Source organism: Podarcis tiliguerta (genome assembly GCF_965153285.1).
Source record: "Podarcis tiliguerta genome assembly, chromosome: 4".
NCBI lineage: Eukaryota > Metazoa > Chordata > Lepidosauria > Squamata > Lacertidae > Podarcis > Podarcis tiliguerta.
Genome location: NC_139537.1, coordinates 21,694,701 through 21,715,860, shown reverse-complemented (window position 1 = coordinate 21,715,860; position 21,160 = coordinate 21,694,701). Strand labels below are relative to the sequence as shown.

Below are 21,160 nucleotides of genomic sequence, written 5' to 3'. Positions count from 1 at the left end.
ACCCAAATGTCCGATGCGACTTCCGATTGGCTGCAGGAGCTCCTTCAGCCAATCGGAAGCCGCGCCTTGGTTTCTGAACGTTTTGGCGAACAGACTTCCAGAATGGATTCCGTTCAACTTCCGAGGTACCACTGTGCTGCATTTTGCATCATTCAGTTGCAATTCCCTCAATAAACCCTGCAGTCTTTATAAGTTCTGTTTCCATCTGTATACTGATTTCCATGAAATCTGAACCCCCAAAGGCTTGGAAACATGAACACTCAAAGTAATATCCAATCCACAGCTCCAACAAACACTACAATGATTTTTTAATATGCTATTAGAGCTGCATCCAGGGCCATCTTAACCGTTGGTGATAGGGGTGCACAGCACCCGGGCGCCAGGCTCTCAGGGTGCCAGGCCGAGAGTCCGGGGCCAAGCATTGGAGTCTGGGAAAGAGCCGCCAACAGCCGAGCGGAACAGAGCCCATCGGTGCGCCGCAGACTCTTCTGCTGCAAGAGGCTCTTCCCCAGACTCCCAACACTCTCCCCCGAACTACGGCAGCAACAAATCCCGCCGAATATGAGCGACTGGATACTGTCTGGGCTCCCCAGGCTTGCTGATATCTGCCCGAAGCATGGGGTACTCTGCTTCAGCGCACCCCGCGCTCCGGGCAGCAGGCTGCTATCCACAGCCTAGGGAGCCCTGTGGGAACTCCCACGGGCTCCCCAGTCTTGCTGATAGCTTCCTGAAGCCTGGAGAGCAAGAGGGGTTGGTGCGCACCAACCCCTCTTGATCTCCAAGCTTCAGCAAAAGCCTGCATTCGCCCCATAGGACACACACAGATTTCCCCTTCATTTTTGGAGGGGGGAAACTGTGTCCTATAGGGCGAAAAATACGGTAATTATTTTTGTCCTACTTAGGCTTGCTCATAGATAGCTAAGAAGCATTTATTTCTTCTTAGTTTTTCTTTTTTTTCCTTTTTTCTTTTTGCAGCTGTGAGATGGGTCTTCATCCTTTCACTAAAATTTGAAAGATGTGATTGATCTCTCCATACCCATGCTTCAGCATCAAGCAGCTGTTTAGAAGTAACAGAAGATATAAGAATCAATGGGGGAAACTCAACCATACTTCTGTGGGTCAACTGTAAGTTGGAACGAATAAACTTGCCTGGTGCAGGTCAGTTTGACACACTAAATCAGAGCTTTCCAAACTTTTCATGCTGATGACATACTTTTTAGACATGCATCATTTCGTGACACAGTAATTCAGTTTTACTAGCAAACCAGAGGTAGAACTAAGCCCTTTCCAGCCCCAGGAGCAGTGCGGGGAGTGTTCACGCGGCACACCTACACACTGCAGCCAGTGTCGTGTCGTGATACACAGTTTGGAAAGCTCTGCACTAAATCATCAGTAATTCAAAGAGAAGAGAAGCATATTCAATAAGAACAGTGAGATGCATGACTGTTCTGGTACACGTGAATGCACTGAACACACGTACGTATAATGCACACAAATAAACAAAGATTTGCCGACCTAATAAGCAAAGCAGTCAGTCATGTTTACTGAACATCACCAGCACCAAACTTTATTAACCGTGCCACACTCTTCCTTGGAGGTTTAGCAAGCAGAAATGTATGTTGGTAAAAGCACTGTCAGGAATCACCGCTCCCATTCTGAAAACACCAAAGCCCAAAGTTCCCAAGGACCCAGTGACATTGAAAACTGTAATGTGTGGATTAATCACGTCAGAGATTCAGCCCTAGCTTCCAAGGGACGGGTTTCCACAATAACCACTGCTCATTTTTCAAGCTCCATTAACATGCTATATCAATTGATGTGAACACAACCAGCCCCCTCAAAAAAGTGTTGCCAGGTTGCATCTGTAGCACCATTTTGTGACTTGTGAAATAGAAGTCAGTAGCACATGTATATATGGGAAGACTCCATATTGTCCTGCCATTAAAAAAAATATCTCTCCGTGCACCCCCTCCCCCATTCAGTCACTTAGCAGATAAAATGCAAGCCTGGGGTGCAGGGAGAGAGACACCTTATAGTTCAACTAGGCTATTAGTTGATGGAGCAGACAGGAGTTGCATCAGTATAGAGGTGAGAATTGCCTTTCCGCTCCATTCCTTCCTTCCCATTTCATTGTCAATAGCGCACAACTCAAACATGGTAATTAAACCCACAGAAGTTGGTCTAGTAAAAAGTTGCTATCACATTAGCTATACTTTTCTACGTGAACAGCAAAACATTAAAGCCAAACACAGCACATTTTTAAAAGGTTTCTGAATAGATTTTATGAGCAGTAACATTTGTAATTGGACAGACTGTCTGAGTTTTTGCTGGATAGTTTAAAAAAAATAATCACAATGCAGTCATCAGCAGAGTAGCCAACACTGTCTGGCTAGCTACCAACATCCAGATTTTAATATGAATGGTTTATGACTCAGCTACACTGGCTAATTGTTTTATTTTTATATTTATTTTTAGACCTGCAGGATTATGCAAGATGGTGTATTTCACCCTTTATTAGTTACAGTAAAAAGTGACAAATATTAACAGCTTACACAATAGCAGTCTCCATTCATAACTTATCCTAATTTTCATACGGTGACATAGCCAGTATTGTGTAGCAATTACCTAGTCAGTCTAAGACTAGGAAAAGAGGTGGTCCAGACAAAGGACAAGATGGTGTGTGTGCGTGTGTGTGTGTGTACACACACACACACACACACACAAATATCTATGTACAGAAATTGACCAGACTTGCAGTTAATCCTTATTTCAGCACTGGAGATATGATAGATCTTTCATTGCACTCAAGGGAGATTACCTCCTTAGCTTGGGGCAGGGTCAGGGACCCTCAAGTCTGAGGGACAAATGTGACCCCTGTTAGTTTCTGTTCTCATCGCTGAGCAGCTGCTGGGAGTCACAGGACTCTGTTTACATTCCAGAGACCTTGCAGTCTCACGGGAAAGGGAGACGGGATGTGACGTTAGTGGTTTCCTGTTTCCTTTGTTTAGTTGCTCTCTGCTTTCATAGAGAGAGGATGTCTTTTCTGTTCTGCGTAGTTTAGAAATAAAACTCTTTACAATGTAGACAAACCTCTCGTCTCTTCCCTGTGCTGGGAACCCTGCTGGATAGAATGCGTTTGAGGCCTCATCAAAGGCTGAGGTCATTAAACACGTCGGAGGCGATTTCAAACGCTCGGCTCGGAGGAAGATGAGGCCTTATTGGCTTGGCTGAGCGGAGACTCCGACAGCCCCTCCAGGTCTATCTGGCTCTCACCACTTTTCCTGGATTACCATTCCTCTCCCCAGGCCACATCCCTAACTGGATCTGCTTCATACCCATTAGCTCTGTGGGGGTTGAAGGGAACTGGAGTCCAACAGTACCTAGAGGGCCTTAGGTTCCTCATGCCTGGCTTAGGTGATAAATCATGACCAAGTTGGATAGGAACATTGGGAGAGAATTATCTCTGGTTAAACATTGCATTAGTCTGTAACAGTGCTCATTTGTCTTTTTATCTCCTATACGCAGATAATAATCTTCTGTCAAATTTACTAGTTGGCTTATATGAAGAGATATCATGCCAAGAATTTTGAATTATTTTGATACCGTCTCAGACCATTCTAACATTTATACAGGTTTACATTTATCTTCTTAATTCCCTTTTGTATTCCTACCAAGATGGCTTTCAGAAACTTAATTCACCAGAAAGACTGACAGTCAAATGCAATTAGCAATGTGCAAGAATATGAAAAATATTAAGTGAAGGTTACTTGGAAAGGCAATGTTTAATTAATGGCGCTGGGAATTGTCTTTCAAATGCATATGAAAAAATACAATATAGCATTTTTTCCTGAGCAGACTTGGAACTATACGGCCTTTTCATGCATTTCTTATAAAGAAGTCATATCTCAGACCCTTTGAATGTTAGTTGATTAACTCTGCAGGGTGGACTTTCAGTTAGGACACAATAGTTCTAAGCAGCACATTGCAAATAAAACAAAACAGATCTTTAAATCATTTTCAACCACCAACAGTACATGTACATACAGAGAACCACCCAAACTCTGCCACCGCCATTAGGCCATATTTCTTTAACTTCAAAAATATCCTTGTTTTATGCCCCAAAACAACTTCAGTGGCAGCAGATCAACCTGGCGGGGAAGGGGGTTGTAGCTCAATCCCTGTCATCTCTAGGAAATGCTGGGGTAAGTCCCTGCTGAAAACCCCGGAGACCTGCTGCTCATCAGTGTAGATCTTACTAAATTAGATGTACCAATGGACTGACTTCATATAAGGCAGCTTCCTATACCCTTAAAGGCAATAAAGATGACACAGGACAGCATTCATTGCACCTCTGTGTATTAAGAGGGAACCGGGCAGGTAAGAACCAGAAAAGCCAAAGTATTTATCTGCCTCAAACCATGAAGGGGGGTGAGAATCTCTCTACAACCAATTTTATTCCATACATTTCACTTTTCCCTCCTTCATTCGAGATTTTTTTAAAAAAAGGTTGGATGGGCATCTGTCAGGGATGTTGGACTGGATGAGCCTTTGTGTTCCTTCCGATGCTATAATTCTATGATTCTATGATACTCCATATCATAGAAGACAGTGGAAGACGGAAGTGCCTGGCGTGCTCTGGTCCATGGGGTCACAAAGAGTCGGACACAACTAAACGACTAAACAACAACAACAACAACAACAACAACATGATACTCCATATGGTGTATCCATTCTATGAAAAGCAGCAGAAAAGGTTACAATAGTTTAAACCTGTAAAATATGTGTTAGTGAGTCATAGGCATCACCTGACAAAACTAAGTTCTATGCAAATACTTATTTTTAGTTTTGAGTAGCATTAGCAATTCCAAATCATGGAAACCGGGGAACTTTGCATTTTTATTTTTAGTCGTTTCCTATCATGATGGTATGTGACTCTATTTAAGGATATTGCTCACCTCAAGGGAAGGTGCCTCCACCAAGCTGCATGGGTGTTATGTTGCTTGTGCACACTGCCTTAGTGAACTTAGGAACACCAGAAAGGAGAGGTGTTCTCCTTGGCGGCTCTCATCTTTTGAGTGGGATAATATTGTGAAAAGGTCTACCTATGTTGAGTGCTGAAAGAAAGACTCTATAAGGAAATTATTTCAAAGGCATCTCCTCTATATGTACAAAAGAAAGCACTCAAAATATATATATTATGTGACAAAGAGGTGCAAGGGAGGCTGGTTTTAAGAATGAAACAACAGTGTAAGTGACATTCTATGCAGCTGGTTCAGTGGTCACATTTGCACCACTGCTTAGGAACAGTATTAAGAAGCATCAGTGGGAGACATTATTTTTGTCCTGGGCTGAGCATGTGCTCATCAGTACCTGTACTACAACAACAACAACAACAACAACAACAACAACAACAACAACAACAGGCAGTATTCAACTAAATAATTGTGTGAGTGGGACCTGATTAATTATTGTTGGGGTGATCAGTCTCAGAAAGAGCCAACTTAAGATCCATTTTCTCCAATCTTGAACTGATGCAGGTTTCAGCTACATATCATAAGCCAGAAGGCACCCCAGCTGCGTAAAATCTGCAGGCTTAGGAAGAGAGCAATCAAAAGCATATCTTCAGAGAGGAGAAATACAAAACATGCGAGTGACACATTATCTTTAGAAATTCTAATCGTAAGTCAAGAAAAACATGACAGGGCAGCAGAACTCTCCCATCTGTTCCCTCCTAAAAGGGCTGATGGGGGGATGTGAGGTAATTGAGTTTTGTAAGGTAGCGAGTCATCTACAAATTTAATATAACAACTGAGACTGTTCCATTCGGAAGCATATGGCTGTTTAATCAAAAACAAAAAAAGTTGTGACTCAAAGCAGTTTAGCTGCTTAGAAATGTATTTGAAGGAAACCAAACAGCCAGGGGTATTATGTTTCCAAATAAGCAGATGCCACTTTTCCATTGAAAAACAAATAGTACGTCAGTGAACTCTGCCATATATTCTGACTCCGAGGGAAAGCCAAGGGGGTGGGGGTTCTCTGTTAAGATTGCTTACGAACTACGTTCATTACCCTCCCCGGCAAAAAAAATGAAAAATGATGGTGGAGGTTTGGATTACAGGTTACTGGTTGTAGACTGGAAGGTAGTATGCTTTGGCCTACCCTCAAAATTTGTCTGCTATTACTACTACCCAAATGCCTAGTGGTCAGTGTGTGGAAGATGGGCCTGTACATTGGGTTGTAGGCGTTTGTGGCAATTCCTTGTAGAATCTGGACCAGGGGTGGTGGGGGACACACATGACCAAAACAACTAATGTCAAGGGTGAACAGCAAAAATCACCCTCACTGCAAATGCCTCCCGTTTAAAAGACTCAGAAAGGGGCATTTAAAAAACGAAAATTGTACATTCCTCCCCCCCCCATCGCACAATCAACATTCATTACTGAGATAATGATACTGTGTGAGAGCTTTTAAAAAGAAACTTAATGTTCTTTATGGATTTCCATCTCAAAGAGCAGCTAAATGGTAAATCAATTGTATAAGCATGAGTTGACTCAGGCTACAATTAGTGATCATTCTTTCTTGTCTATAGGTGATTTGCTTTGCTGACACAACTTCAAACGGTCCTGCACAAACAACCAGTCATTAATGTCAAAGAAGCTCACAAGAGTACCCGTATTTAATGATGCTGCAGTACAGATATACAAACAACTTCGCCAATCATAAGGAAAGGAGATGGGCAGGAAGACCACTGAAAACAGAATGCGTTATATTAACAATGGAACACCCAGCGAAAAGCTCAGAAACGGCAGAAAGAGGGGACAAGGACAGGTCTTACCTCAATACCACTTCATATTTCATGCTTACACCCATTACAGCTTTAGATGATTTACCTCTTTAAGGATCTCTGCACCAAGCAGTGAGCACCACAGGCTTAGAAGAACATGTAAAAAATTATTCAGCTGTTTATACCAACTAGAAGAAGGGAGGCGATGGCTGGTTTTACTGCGTACTAATTATAATTGTAACAGTTTCTTTTTTGTTACAAAAACACTGCTTTAAAAACCTGCCTTCATCACAATTTGTAGTTTATTAAGGAGTCATTTTATGCACCAGACACTTTTATGGGGGGGGGGAGCTCCCACCCCACTTTACAAGCTGAAGCAGGGCAGTCTAGAAAGAGCTCGTCATATAATTCTGCTGATTGTATAGCTCACCTCTGAAAGGAAATAATGTCTCAAGAAAAAGCATTAACCAGAGAGAGAGGGGGAGGGAGGGAGAGAGAAAACACTGATGGATAGGACAAAAGAAGTCCAAAAACCAAAAAGGTTTTGGTGAGTGTTACATACTGTAGGTGAATTTGAAGTTTTGAGTAACAGGTTACAGTGCAAATCTAACCGTAACTACTCAGAAGTAACTCCTACTGAATTCAGTGGGGCTTACTCCCAGGTAAGTGGTGTTAAGACTGCAACCTTAATAAATCTTCAACAAAATCTTCTCAGGGTTTCCCGAGTTCTGGTTCTCTTGTTCTATACTTAGGCACTAAACCGCTGTGATTAAACCACCAAGCAGTTGTGTACCAATTCTTCTTGAATGGGGCATAATGGTGAAGAAACGAGGGTGTTTTGTGCTTTCAAAATCTTTGAAACAACCCTAACATGTTTCAAAAGGAGAAGCTTGAAGGTTCAGCAGCAAACCCTTCCAGCAGCTGGAATCTTAATGATCCTCACAGCCTCAATTAAATTGAATAATCGTTCCTAAAATAATTAACCAACACAGAGACAATGTTTTTCTGATTGCTGATTGTAACTATTATTATTTTTTTCTGAGGCATCGATGATGGCATAGGGAGGCGTGCTGGCAGTAGGTCACGTAGAAATGTAAGCCACAAACAACTTTGGGGTAGGAGGGAAAAGAGCAGTAAGCAGAGTGTTCTGCTTTAAAACTTGAAGGCTCTTTGATCTACAAAACTGCTGAACACAGCCAAAGAAAAATAGCTAGAGAGGAGAGATAGGGAGGCTCATTCAAGGCGAGTTAATTCTCAAATCCTCTCTTGGACTTCACTGAAAGATTTAGAGCTCGGATTCTTAAAGGCTGCTAAAAAAGTTCCCCCAAACACTGCTTTGCTCAATAGCCACAGATCTGACCAGCAGCTGGAGAGAGTGGGGGAAGAAGGGTCTTGCTCTTTCAAGGACAAGACCACTTGCAGCCCTTTTCAGACAACCTTAATTGGGAGTACTGAACTATGGCAACCATCAAGTTGTGTACCACTTCTGTGTACATCATGGCAACCAGACTCACCAACAACCTACATGCATTCAGCTATCTGTGTAAACTAGGAATGGGAAATCTGTGCCTCTGTCACACCCCCCCCCCCCAATGTTGCTGGACTCCCTCAGTACTTGACGAATGGCTATGTACTTGCTGTGGTTGATGCAAGTTGGGGGTCACAGGTCTCCCATCCTCGTAAACAGAATCTACATATGCATACACACATAGGATCAGCTGGGACATTTCAATAGATGCTTGTTGGTCAGGGCTAACAGCCATGATCATCACACCCACCCACATTAGTCATCTGAAATGGGCTAATGACAACTAGGACCACTCTCCCTTCGTTCCAGCAGATTTGCCTCAATTTTCTGGGGGCTGGTGTCATTAAGATAATCCCCCACCCCAAGCAAAATGCAAGATAATGGGTTTAGAGTTGTGGCATGGCGAGGCTCCCCCTTTCTTCCAACTCTTTTTTCATAAAATAATAAAATAAAATAAAATCATTTTCAAAGCTGCTGGATTTGTATCCAAAGTACTACTTTGTCAATGCTCTGCCAAAGCAAGGATTTTTGCTTACACTATGGAACGTTCTTCCCCTTTCCTTCCTTCAAATTTTCCAACCCTCTGGAGCAGATTTGGAGCGGATGTAGGGCATGCACGAGAGTTTATGTGAACAGTCCTGTTGCACAAGTGGAAATCCTTGTACTGACAGGACATGCTGATACCACACATGACTGCCACTGTGGAGCTTTGGTCACTATCATTATTTCTGGATGCTAGAACGTTTCCATCCAAAACAATTTCAGAACATGAATTGTGAGCCCCTGGAGCAGAATCAAAATGGCTTCCTCCAGTTTTCCACCTGTAAACTGGTGGTGATCATTTTCACCCAATCTAACCTTCTTCCTATTCATTCCTTCGATCCTTGAGCAGAATTGGGTAGGGGCAGTGCAGACTATATCCAAACAGAATTTGTTATGATAATAGCTTACACCTTCCATGTGAGAGATGGACTACTACAAAGCAGTCCTGAAGGTTGGTAGCCAATGCTGGAAGCCTTTGACTTGGGAGTTTGATTAACTTTTAACACACACATACACACAGTAGTTTCTCAGGCCAACGAGTACTGAAATTTTTTTAAAAAACAGAAACCACTTGAGACAGTTGCGTCCTCCTAAATTAATGAGATAACCAAACAAGAACCAGGAATATTGATTTGCATGGATAAACCGTGAACACTAAGTGGCAGGTAATAAATTAAGAAATGCTTTTGAAATGTAACAAAGAGCATGGGGGGAATAGTAACAGCTTGATGAAAAGGAACATAATAATATTTGAAAGACCTGGAATATAAGATTAGGTCACTCCACTCATATTCTACCAAATGAAAAAGGGGCTGAAGAAAGTCATTGTTTTCAGTGGAGAGAGCTGGTGTAGGATAATGGCTTGAGCTATGATTCAGAAAGTCCTTAGTTTTGAAATCACCGCTTCCATTAACTAATTCAACATCAAGCCTAACTGAGGCTCACACTTTCAATGAGAACTCCAATTACACAACACTAAGGTTTGGGCAACTAGCCAAACTTTACAGGTTGTTCTAAGGAATGCAACATGATAATGAATGCAAAATGCTTTGAATAAATGGAAGTGTTATATAAATGCTGAAAGTTTTTGAGCATCAGGGAGAAGCCCTATTGCATATCCGAGCAATATCAAAGAACCAAGCTAAGTTTGATGTCAATTGTGTGAGTGCAATTAATGTGACTGGTTTTTAAACTTTAAATAGCAGCTGCAGGGGCAGCAGGGGCAGAAAGGTTAAGCTTTTCCCCACCCTTTCTCCACTCCCATTCATCTTTATTGTGTTGCCCTAATGCAATTTCCACAAATCTGTCCTCTTTCAAAAGGTATGATAACAGGACTGGGCCAACTTGATTTTCCCCCAATATATTTTTGCATTTCTCCCTTGTGGTATATCATCACACACACCAAATAGGTAATGTGGAACATTTCAGAGTCATGAGCCTGAAAGGAAAATTTAAAGTCATGATCATTTATGAAGTCAATGCGGATTAAGCACAATTTTTTATACACAGAGAGGCATAAAAATAGACTCTGAGATCTCTATTATTTCTCTTTGTTGGCTTGAACCTAATATAACTTTTCGCCTCCGGTTTCACACTGAGCTGGGATAATCTCTTTCCTCTTTATTATACCCACCAACTCTAATAAGACCGCCATGATTTGTATTCTGTGTGCAATGTTATCTTTCGTGATATGCAAAATTTCTGAAAGAAGTTCAAGATAAGGGCATGGATCCTAGCCCTAACTGTGCATGCTTTCACAAATCACAAAGTGGTGATAAGCAGCCCTACAGAGCCAGCTATTCACAGAAGCCATTTCAAAAACATCTTGTAATGGTGTGGCGCTTTATGCCTAAATATGTTTCCATCCAGATAAGGATTCCTGGAAGCAGAAGACACTCTGCAGTCCACTAGGGTTGCATAGAAAGGAAATGGTACCTAGGACACATTTTGGCTCTTAGGCAAGACTCCCTCATTGCTCCGAAATTGAAATTGCACTAAACTCGATTTAAGCCTGCCTGTGCCTAGTCTGCAGTTGGTGAAAATATAACAAAAGATGAACTCTGGTGTCACATTGCTAGTAATGTTGTACAGACACACACTGCCTTGCTGAATCGGACTGAAGTTGCATCTAGTCTTGAAGAATGGCCAGCCAGGAAGTCTGTTTGCTAGCACGAGAGAGCATTAATAACACAGCCTGCTGCTTCTCAAATCCCTCTTTAAAATTGCAAAATAAAACACCACATCCCCATATTCTAATAGCAATTTATTTTCCAAAATGGCACCACCTATGCACAAGAGAAGGCTGGAGAGAACTCAAGGTTTGCAGAAGTTGTTGTTGTTATTCTAATTTCCCTTAAGGGGCAACCTTCCATTCCAATAACCTCAAACAACCCAAATGAAACACTGAACATGATCAGCAGCTATAGAATATTGACTGACTGTTGAGGCGGGGGGAAGAGGAACAGGAAACCAGTGGGAGGAACAGAATGGAATGGATTCTGAACCAAGGGCACAGCTGGCATTTTGAACAGGAGCACTCCGCACTGCAAGATTTTGTTACAGGACCCACTTACACCCACTAATAAGGTTGCAAACCGCTTTATATTTTTTCCTTAAAAATATGAAATGGTGTAGAAATGAAATGAATATTAATAATTGTAATTGTAATAATCCAGATCCACAAAACCACACCCAACCTCAATCTTTATGGGCACTGTTTACAAGCAAAATACACTGCTGCTTTCATTGTTGTTGTTTTAAAAAGTTGATAAATAAAAATAGCAAAATCCTGAGATCCTTTTCAGATTCAATTGATTCTTTAGATAGTTCCTTCCTGATTTTGTCTTGTCAAGAATAACCAGTGAGCACTGAGGCATTCCCCTACGTGTGTAGCTTTTTAACCCACATACACCTATGTGAACCTTAAGATCCTCTTCAGAGGCCCTGCTCTGTGGGCCCCCACCCAAGTGAAGTGAGACAGGTGGTTACAAAGGAGTGGCGATTATCAGTGGTGGCTTAAGAAATGCTCTCCTCAAATAAATTTGTTTCCTCCCTTCTTGATGGTCTTTTTGGCACCAGCTGAAGGCCATTTTACACTTGTGTCTCCAAACAAACCCTAGGCTTATTTTCTGTTTTAATCTGTTTTCAGATTTAAAACTTTACGCTTTCACTCATTTAGCATAGTTTTAAGCAGAGCTGCAAATTCTTTATGTCTCAATTAGGGAATTTTGCTATGTTGTTACATTATTTTTTTGTTTCAATTATTGTAGTTTTAAACACTGCACAAATGTTTATTTTTATTGTGTGAGCTGCCTAGAGAATTTGATTGATGGACGGCCATGTAAACTTTAAAAATTATTCAAGCCTCCTTCCTTTGAAATTGTTCCAAATTAACAAATTACACAGAATGGGATATGTGCCGACAACCTTATACAGCAGTGATTGTTTAATCATTTGCACTAACCAATGTTTTGTTGTTTGTGGATATTATTATTATTATTAATTCTTATTCTTATTCTTATTATTTTTCTATACCACCCTTCATCCAAGGATCACAGGGTGTTTTACAACATAAAAACACAAAAATGTGTAACATAGTAACAAACAAAACAATACCGCCCTCTGCTCCCCAGTTTAAAAGTTTAATTAGCCAAAGGCTTGGGAGAAGAGGATTTATTTATTTTTGCCCGGTGCCTAAAGATATGTAACAAAGGTTCAGAGTTCTGAGGTGCAAAGAGAAAACCTGTATTTTTTTATTCAACAGCAGCAGTTTCTTTTGTAATAGTCAGTGCTGGTTTTATAGCTTCTTTCCGGAGCGTTAAATATGAAAGCCCACATGGGACTCCTTGATCCTGACCCTGGGTGAACTTGTGAAAGTCTTCAGGCGCTGGTGCTGAAACTAGACTGATTTCTGATGCAAGGATAAGCTCGAAAATAATCCCTCGGGCTCCTGTCAGTTTGGGACTGCCTTCTCTACACATCACTGTTGGCTCCCCAGGAATCTCACAAGAATTTGACTCCTGGTTCCAAGCTGTCAAAATCTCTTGACTAGGGGCTGACCATTCTTGAGCTCTCTCTTGCACGCCTAACCAAAGATGAAGGTGTTTTGGTGTTTTTTTAGGGCTCTGCAGGGAGTGGGAAACACCTCAAAAAACAACATACCATGAACCACTGCTAAACAGTCTTTGTTAAGCCAGAGGTAGGAATTGGGATCTGATCAAGGCAAGATAAGGAAGAAGTGCTCCTGAGGCAGTTCTGGAACTTGGCCACAGTGAGGTCAACTTCCCAGCAAGTGTCCTGACCCCATTCCATCAACATTCCAACAGGAGAGAAAAAAATATAAACTGACAAGATATAAATGATAAAAACTGACCTTGTAGGCTACACTCTTTGTCCATTGACGTCAGGCAGGCGCCTTCGCAGTTCAATACTCTGTTCAATGTGTGTTTATAACAAACATATTGAGACACGCAGAAGTTACACATGTTTTAACCTGCTTTAACTGTCTTTTATCGATAATTTTAATGGGTTGTTTTTTAATACTGCTTGAAGGTTTTAGTAAAGGTTTTACTAAAATCAGATGGCATTTAAGTTATAATGAGAAAAATCTTAATAATTATTCATAAAGGAAACAGTTTATAAGAAGTAAATAAGGAGGCCAGATACAGGATAAAGGAAGTCTTTTATTTGGTTGTTTGTATTGTTGTATGTTGGGACGCGGGTGGCGCTGTGGGTAAAAGCCTCAGCGCCTAGGGCTTGCCGATCGAAAGGTCGGCGGTTCGAATCCCCGCGGCGGGGTGCGCTCTCGTTGCTCGGGCCCAGCGCCTGCCAACCTAGCAGTTCGAAAGCACTCCCGGGTGCAAGTAGATAAATAGGGACCGCTTACTAGCGGGAAGGTAAACGGCGTTTCCGTGTGCAGCTCTGGCTCGCCAGAGCAGCGATGTCACGCTGGCCACGTGACCCCGAAGTGTCTCCGGACAGCGCTGGCCCCCGGCCTCTTGAGTGAGATGGGCGCACAACCCTAGAGTCTGTCAAGACTGGCCCGTACGGGCAGGGGTACCTTTACCTTTACTTATTGTTGTATGTTATACTCATTGTATGTTATGTTCACGTTTAATGAGGGTGGATTTCTGTATGGGTGGGTTATGTTGTAAATAAAATTTCCGATATATTTTTTTAAAAAAATAAAATCAGATAGTATATAAATACTACGAAAAAATGGTGCTGACAGAAGATGCCAACAGAGGAACAGTTCCCAAAGAGAAGGTCATGAGAGGGGACCTTGTTCTCCTTCAAAAGTTGGTGAACAGCAACTCCCCATAATCCCTGACTGTCCATCATCCTAGCTAGGGCTGATGGGAGTTGTAGTTCAGCAACCCCTGGAGGCCACAGATTCCCAAACCCTGTGTGAGGTATTCAGGATGATCTGGGAGGGGGTGGGGAATCGCCTTAGGTCAAACTTTTTCAGGATTTCATGTTTCTCTCTACCTAACGTTTTCTCAAATGCTATTTATTTGTTTATAAAATATATTAATTGCCTTTCTGCCTGAAATGCACTTAATATACAAATGTCTTATGAAATATATATATATCAGTATGGTATAGTGTAGTGGTTGGATCCAGATGAACCATTCTCCAGCTGATCTCAGAGAGGTCCATATAAGAGATGTTCCCAAGACATTCTAGGCTCTGCCATTGTAGGGGGTTGGACCAGATGACTCTTGGGTCCCTTCCAACTCTATGCTTCTATGATTGTGGTCATAACCAAAATCTTGAAGTGATAGACTAATAGACTAAAGGCAGCTAATGCAGGTGAGCCAGGAACATATGAAACTGTATTCTACAGTCAGATCAATGGTCCATCTAGCTCACTACTGTCTATAAGAGGGGTTGGCAAGGTTTACCTCGCCTGAGCCAGTTCACTCCAGCGGAGGTCCCTCCGTGGGCCGGATTGCGTGCCCGCCCATGATTTCCGGCGTCTGTGTCTGCGCAGAGGCGATTTCTGGTGCTGTGGAAGCAGGCAGCTCAGTTCAGGGGCAGCTCGTGGGCAGGTTAAACGACCCCCATGGGTTGCTTATGGTCCATGGGCCTTAGGTTGCCTACCCCTGGTCTATAAGAAGGGTAGGGAACTCGAGTCCTTCGGCCAATCTTTGCCCATCAGGGGCTTCCAAGTTGGCCCATGAGGACAGTTTCCCATACACATCCACTTGCAACATCAACTGATAGGCAAGAGGGTTAAATCAAAGCATCTTGCACTGATGTCACTTGGCCAACAAGGCCGATCCTGATAAGAATCTGGTCCATCGAGTCAAGGACATTCCCCATCCCTGGTGTACACTAAATGTCAATAGCTCTTTGGGATTTCAGTCAAGAGTCTTTCCCAGTCCTACCTAGAGATGCCAGAGATTAAATCTGGGACCTTTGCCCAGCAAACCATGTGATCTATAGCCCTTCCCTAGAATAGGTTTTGAAGGCCCTCTGTGGCTGGTCCCTCTTAATACATAGGTCACTATTGTGCACTACCTGAAGTGCTTGAATTGGCCAGGTGAAGTGCAAATTCTGTAAGTGTGGCCTTCTGCCCATTCCTGGTCAGCACAGAGAAACGTCTTGTTATAATCAGGCTTCAGTTCCTGACTGTGGGGACCCTGGGATGGACAATAGAAACATATTTGAGATCTAGCTTATAGGACCAGTACCCACAACCCCAGACATGATTTGTACATCATGCTGCAATATGATATTTCTGAAAGCTACGTTTTAATAAAGAGTTGCTCATCACAACCAGTCTTTGTTTCTTGAAGAAGAGCACTGGTGTCTCAACTTCCAGACTACAATGCGAGTCATTTTCCCAGTCCAGTTCTCCAAGTTCCACTGACAATATGAAGAGAATGCAGAAAGGAGATCAGCACAGCAGCACCTTGAGTTTGCTCTCAAAGGAAACCAATCTTTGCTAAGTGTCAAGTACAAATCATGGTTATTCAGGTAAACGAAATGACGCACACAATTGGACCTTCGTCCTGGAAAAAATCAGCATGTCTCTTGAACAGGATGAACATCTTGCCACAATAAATATGCCAATGCAAAATTACAGCTAAACATGCGATTTGCATTCACATCTTCTTTGGAAGGCTGGCTCCTGGGAATTATGTGTGGCATAAGGATTCCAAACTTCAGTTAGAAGAAAACTCTTCCTGAACATTAAATCAGTAAGGTTGCACTGCAGTTCCTTTAGTCATGGCTACATTACATACAAATGCATCATTCATAATCCAAGGGTAATGAAAATTTACATTTGGGGGGGGGGGACAAAACCCCTGTTGTGTAAAATATAGAAATAATGTACAAAGGAAGATAGAAATAATGAAGCAGTACTAATAGCAAAATAACAAACAAACAAACAAACAAACAAATGCCCTAACAGAGTTCTGTGTGTCTGTCTGTCTCCCTCCCCTTGACACAAGGGTGGTGGAACTACAAAGAGGGCCCCCTCTGTCCATCTTAACACCTGAAAGGGTCTGAGGAGGTCTTTTAGATATTTGGGGGCCTAAGCAATTTAGGACTCTCAACATTCATGTGAACAACTCAGTTTGGGCTTGCAAATGAACTGGTAACCAGTGCAGCTGGTTCCAGAGTTCTAAATGGAACACTGGCCACTGCATTTTAGACCAGGTGAAGTTACCGAGTTGTCCTAAAGGTTCTCAATCAGGGAACGCTGCCTAGCTTCAAAACTAGGTTAAGAGGAAACTTTCATTAGTGGTGGCTGCAGTTAATATAGAGGCCAATGTAACGCTTAAACACACTTATGACTGGTGGAATGGGAGATCTTCATATGCTGGTTCTAACAGTGTATTAGATTTTGTATTGTTTTGTATTGTCCTGTATAATTTTATTGCCGTGAGCCACCCTGGGCTTCCCTTTTGCCAATTCATATACAGATGTTATTATATCTGTTGTTTTGTTTCCAGCACCTTCTCCAGCAATTCTCAGCATTAAATTTGTCCCGCTTTCACCATGACAGACATCCTCAGAGAACTTTCTACCATGATCTCTTTTCCAAGATACATAAAGCCTATTTCAATTCCTAAAATAAGATAGTTTCCTCTTACACTTCATAGTATGCAGAGGTCATAAAATTTCTGTGAAAGAGTGAAAAATAGCCTTACTTTTGCATTTTTCTTTCTGGCTTCTCTTCTTGCTGCCTTTTCTTTCAGTCGTTTTTCCTGTGGGTGAAAAATTAAATATGATTATTACCAATAGTTATTATTTGCTTTCCTCACAAAAGTGACACAACGTTTGATGAACACATTATTAACACTAAAACCAATAACAACAAATAGAAACTTTAAAAACATTTTTTAAAAAAACAACATTGTTTAGCCCTGACACTGAGATTGAGCACTGAGGGCCTTCTGGTGGTTCCCTCATTGCGATAAGTGAGGTTACAGGGAACCAGGAAGAGGGCCTTCTCAGTAGCTGCACCCACCTTGTGGAACGCCCTCCCATCAGATGTCAAGGAAATAAACAACTATTTGACTTTTAGAAGACATCTGAAGGCAGCCTTGTTTAGAGAGGTTTTTAATGTTTGATGTTTTATCATGTTTTTAATATTCTGTTGGGAGCAGCCCAGAGAGGCTAGGGCAACCTAGTCAGATGGGCGGCATAGAGGAGGAGGAGTAGTAATAAAATAATAATAATAATAATGGAGATAAAAGGCAAGTCTTGCACATCCTGCCACTCTAAAAGGCCAGAAGTACTGGAAACCTTTCAAATTTAGGCCAAATAAAATGAAAATTTGTTGCCAGGCACATAAAAATAGATAGAGATAATGCCAGGCAAATCTTCCTGGGGGGAACATTCCATAATCAGGGAGCCACCACTGAAAAGGCCTGTTCTTGTGTTTCTACCCTCCAAACCATCTGTGGAGGGGAAACACAGAGAAGGGCCTCAGATGGGCCTTCAGGGTCCAGGTTGGTTTGTGTGGGGAAGTGTAAGTGTATAATGGAGCAGCTTAAGGGGTTTCAACATCAGCAAGTATGTCTTGTAGAGCGCATTACACATTCAACTTTTAAAATGGAAGAACAGTCACTATGGAACTGCAAAACCTCCTGTGTTTATATAAAAATTACACTCTACAATTGATTTAGCCAGACTGATGCTTTATGAGCAATTCAGTTCCTCCCATCAACTCAGCTTTGTTGTCTCTGGTATTTTCAGCTTCACAAAATCTCACTTTTCCCGAACACTGCAGTTGTCCTGCCTTCTCAACAAATAGTCACCCACCACCATATACAACCAACAGCAACTTAGTATGTCTGTGAGCCCGGATAGCTCAGTCAGTAGAGCATGAGACTCTTAAGCTCAGGGTCATGAGTTTGTTGGGTGGAGGAGTCCTGCATTGCAGAGGTTTGGACCAGATGACCATCGTGATCTCTTCTAACTCTACAATTCTATGATCTTGCGGCAGCAGCAATTCCAAAGCCTACATGAGGTCCAACTAAGGCATTTAAACAAGACTCTCCCATCCCAATGCCAACTTTTCTTTTTTATAAACAAGTTCTGCCTGTGCTGCTTCCATTGGTAATGGAATTTTCACTCGCGCACATGTTCAGCTGACAAACCCGCAGATGAAAAAGACCCCCTGCACCATTGCTCAGCAAGGGATGCCAAAATATGTGCATCAAGAGATTATAAAGTCAAGTTAGACACTGGAGGGACAAGAGGATAGGGATGAGATTTTCATGGATACTTCAATGCATATCACCAAGCAAGGTTGAATTGGGGGAAAATCTTCTTCAATGTTCTCCTATTAGTTTATTCAGCTACAGAGGTTTAAACTGATATGCTGCAGCTCTAGCAGGGCAGATCCCATATTTGACATCTTGGAAAGTCTACAGCTGAGTCATCTGAAAAGTCTACAGAAGTCTATTATTAACCTCTGCTTACTAAGTGTGACAGTGACGGGGACCCTGACATATTCCCACTTATGCATCCATTCTGGCTAGGAACAGGCCCTATTGCTGATGTTCCTTACTCCAATGCAACACAATTAAACTCATTAAAATGGAAATAAAAGTCGTATTTCTATTTCTGTAATGTCCTTCAGAGACAGGACAGACCTGCATACCAGACTAGTACATCACGACTCTCCGTTCCCTATCTTGCTTCTGTTGCCTTTTATAAAAAGAAAACCTTGAATTTGCCTGGTTTAATCAATCCACCTTTATAGGTTGGTTAAAAAAGTGGTGTTCAAGGCGTATGCTATTTTTAAACATTTATACTTGAAGTATGCGCAGATGGGAGCCAAACGCATCCTTGTATAACTCAGCTTTTGATAACATGTCTGTGTAACTTCTACCCAGGTAGGTTTTTAAAAAACAGAAATTGTCTGCAATTGATGTAGTTTTATAAAATGTTGCTGAAAATATTTTGCTTTGATGACAGTAAATTATGTTTAATCAAAATTATTGCAGAAGTTGCAGTGTATGTATTTTGGGAATCTCATTTACCACATCCTTTCATGAAGTTGGATATTTTGTGGAATGTAGTCTTGGTTTTCTTTGATAACTGAGAAAGGTTAGAAAAGTATCTCTCTCCCAAAGGAAAAACTGGGTATAAATATCCCTTACTCTCAGCGTATATCACCTTTCATATCACCTTTTGCTTGCAGCCCAATTTTAGTGTTGCTGATTCAAATAATTATGATTTAATTAGAGCTTCTCAGCTCTATATCAATAATCAGTATTTTAGATTTGCAATACTAGCATTAGCAATGACAAACCTAGACAGCATCTTAAAAAGCAGAGACATCACCTTGCCAACAAAGGTCTGTATAGTTAAAGCTGTGGTTTAACTATAGTTAAAGGGAAACTAAGGTGCAAAACTTAACTGCCGGACTTAGTTTCCGCTACATAGAAATCAGGCGTAGATTTGTCCTCTGAAAAGAGCAAAGTTGTCACAATTTGTAACCATGCAAATATTGCTGGACTCCAACTCCCATCAACTCCCAGCCAGAGTGCCCAATGATCAGAGTTGACAGGAGCCATGATCCAACAACATATGGAGGGCCATAGGTTCCCTATCCTTGATCTACAGCAAGTGTGGGGAACCTTTGGCCCTCTAGGTGTTGCCGAACTACAATTCCTATCAACCTCTGCCAGCAAGGCCACTGGACTGAGTTGAGAGCAGCTGAAGAACCATAGGTTCCCCATCCTTGGTCTGCAAAATGCTGCCTATTGTGAGCCAGAGATAACACTGTGGAACTCAATAAGGTAACTGCAAAACCCCCTCTTCTGTGGCTGTGCAATGAAGAAGAGACATTATACATGTCTAATGTATATGGACCGTATAGTTAAAGCTATGGTTTTCCCAGTAGTGAAGTATGGAAGTAAGAGCTGGACCATAAAGAAGGCTGATCGCCGAAGAACTGATGCTTTTGAATTGTGCTGGAGGAGACTCTTGAGAGTCCCATGGACTGCAAGAAGATCAAACCTATCCGTTCTGAAGCAAATCAGCCCTGAGTGCTCACTGGAAGGACAGATCGTGAAGCTGAGGCTCCAATACTTTGGCCACCTCATAAGAAGAGAAGACTCCCTGGAAAAGACCCTGATGTTGGGAAAGATGGAGGGCACATGGAGAAGGGGACAACAGAGGACGAGATGGTTGGACAGTGTTCTTGAAGCTACCAGCATGAGTTTGACCAAACTGTGGGAGGCAGTGGAAGACAGAAGTGCCTGGAGTGCTCTGGTCCATGGGGTCACGAAGAGTCGGACACGACTAAACGACTAAACGACAACAATGTATATGGACACATCCATGCACCCACAACCCAATTTGTGTAAGTTATTCTAAGAAGATCGTGATTGTTTTGATAACACAGCAGGAGGATGAAACAAACCGAGAATGAATGGCAAACCCACTCACTCTTCCCTGCCTCTCCACCAATGTGTTCCCATGATGTAGGTCATGTCTTACTGCCCCAGCAACCCAACTGTGACTTGTTCAATTCTGGTGCATTTCGTGCAAGATCCTGGCCCCTCTAAGGCAGGACTCAATTTTCTACCTCCTGCAATCCAATTTCCAAACTACTTTGTCGTGACCTGCTTTGCTGTAGCTTGTCAACCTGTGTCACTTGCCCATTTCTCTGAAAAACCACCTGCTCTCTTTTCAAGTGCTACCTTTGAAAAAGGAGTGGGGGGGGGGAGTCAAGCTACATTAACAGTGACCTGGGAGGAATGGAGTGGGGGGGGGGGAGGAGGAGGAAGAAGAAGAAAAGCTCAGACAGCTGACAAACCAGAACAAGCTGAAAA

General features: G+C 42.1%; 1 protein-coding gene and 1 long non-coding RNA gene across 3 annotated transcripts in view; one reads left to right on the top strand and one right to left on the bottom strand.

Moving 5' to 3' along the window:
• The window catches only part of LOC310675916, a 212,913-nt gene that overhangs the window by 23,104 nt on the left and 168,649 nt on the right, over positions 1-21,160 (top strand). The gene's annotated exons all lie outside the window — the stretch shown is intronic.
• DDX10 (DEAD-box helicase 10) overlaps positions 1-21,160 on the bottom strand; it is a 157,426-nt gene that overhangs the window by 29,312 nt on the left and 106,954 nt on the right. Inside the window, exons 16-17 of one of the 2 annotated variants that reach the window (XR_014510182.1) lie at positions 13,927-17,074; positions 11,610-13,534 (exon numbers count right to left, since the gene is read on the bottom strand). Coding sequence is in view for 1 of the 2 variants with exons in the window: in XM_083436292.1 (XP_083292418.1) it covers positions 17,018-17,074 (57 nt within the window). In the remaining variant the exon portion in view is untranslated. Of the gene's footprint in view, positions 1-11,609; positions 13,535-13,926; positions 17,075-21,160 lie in introns of those variants that run through there. The other variant, XM_083436292.1, reaches the window with a different exon arrangement.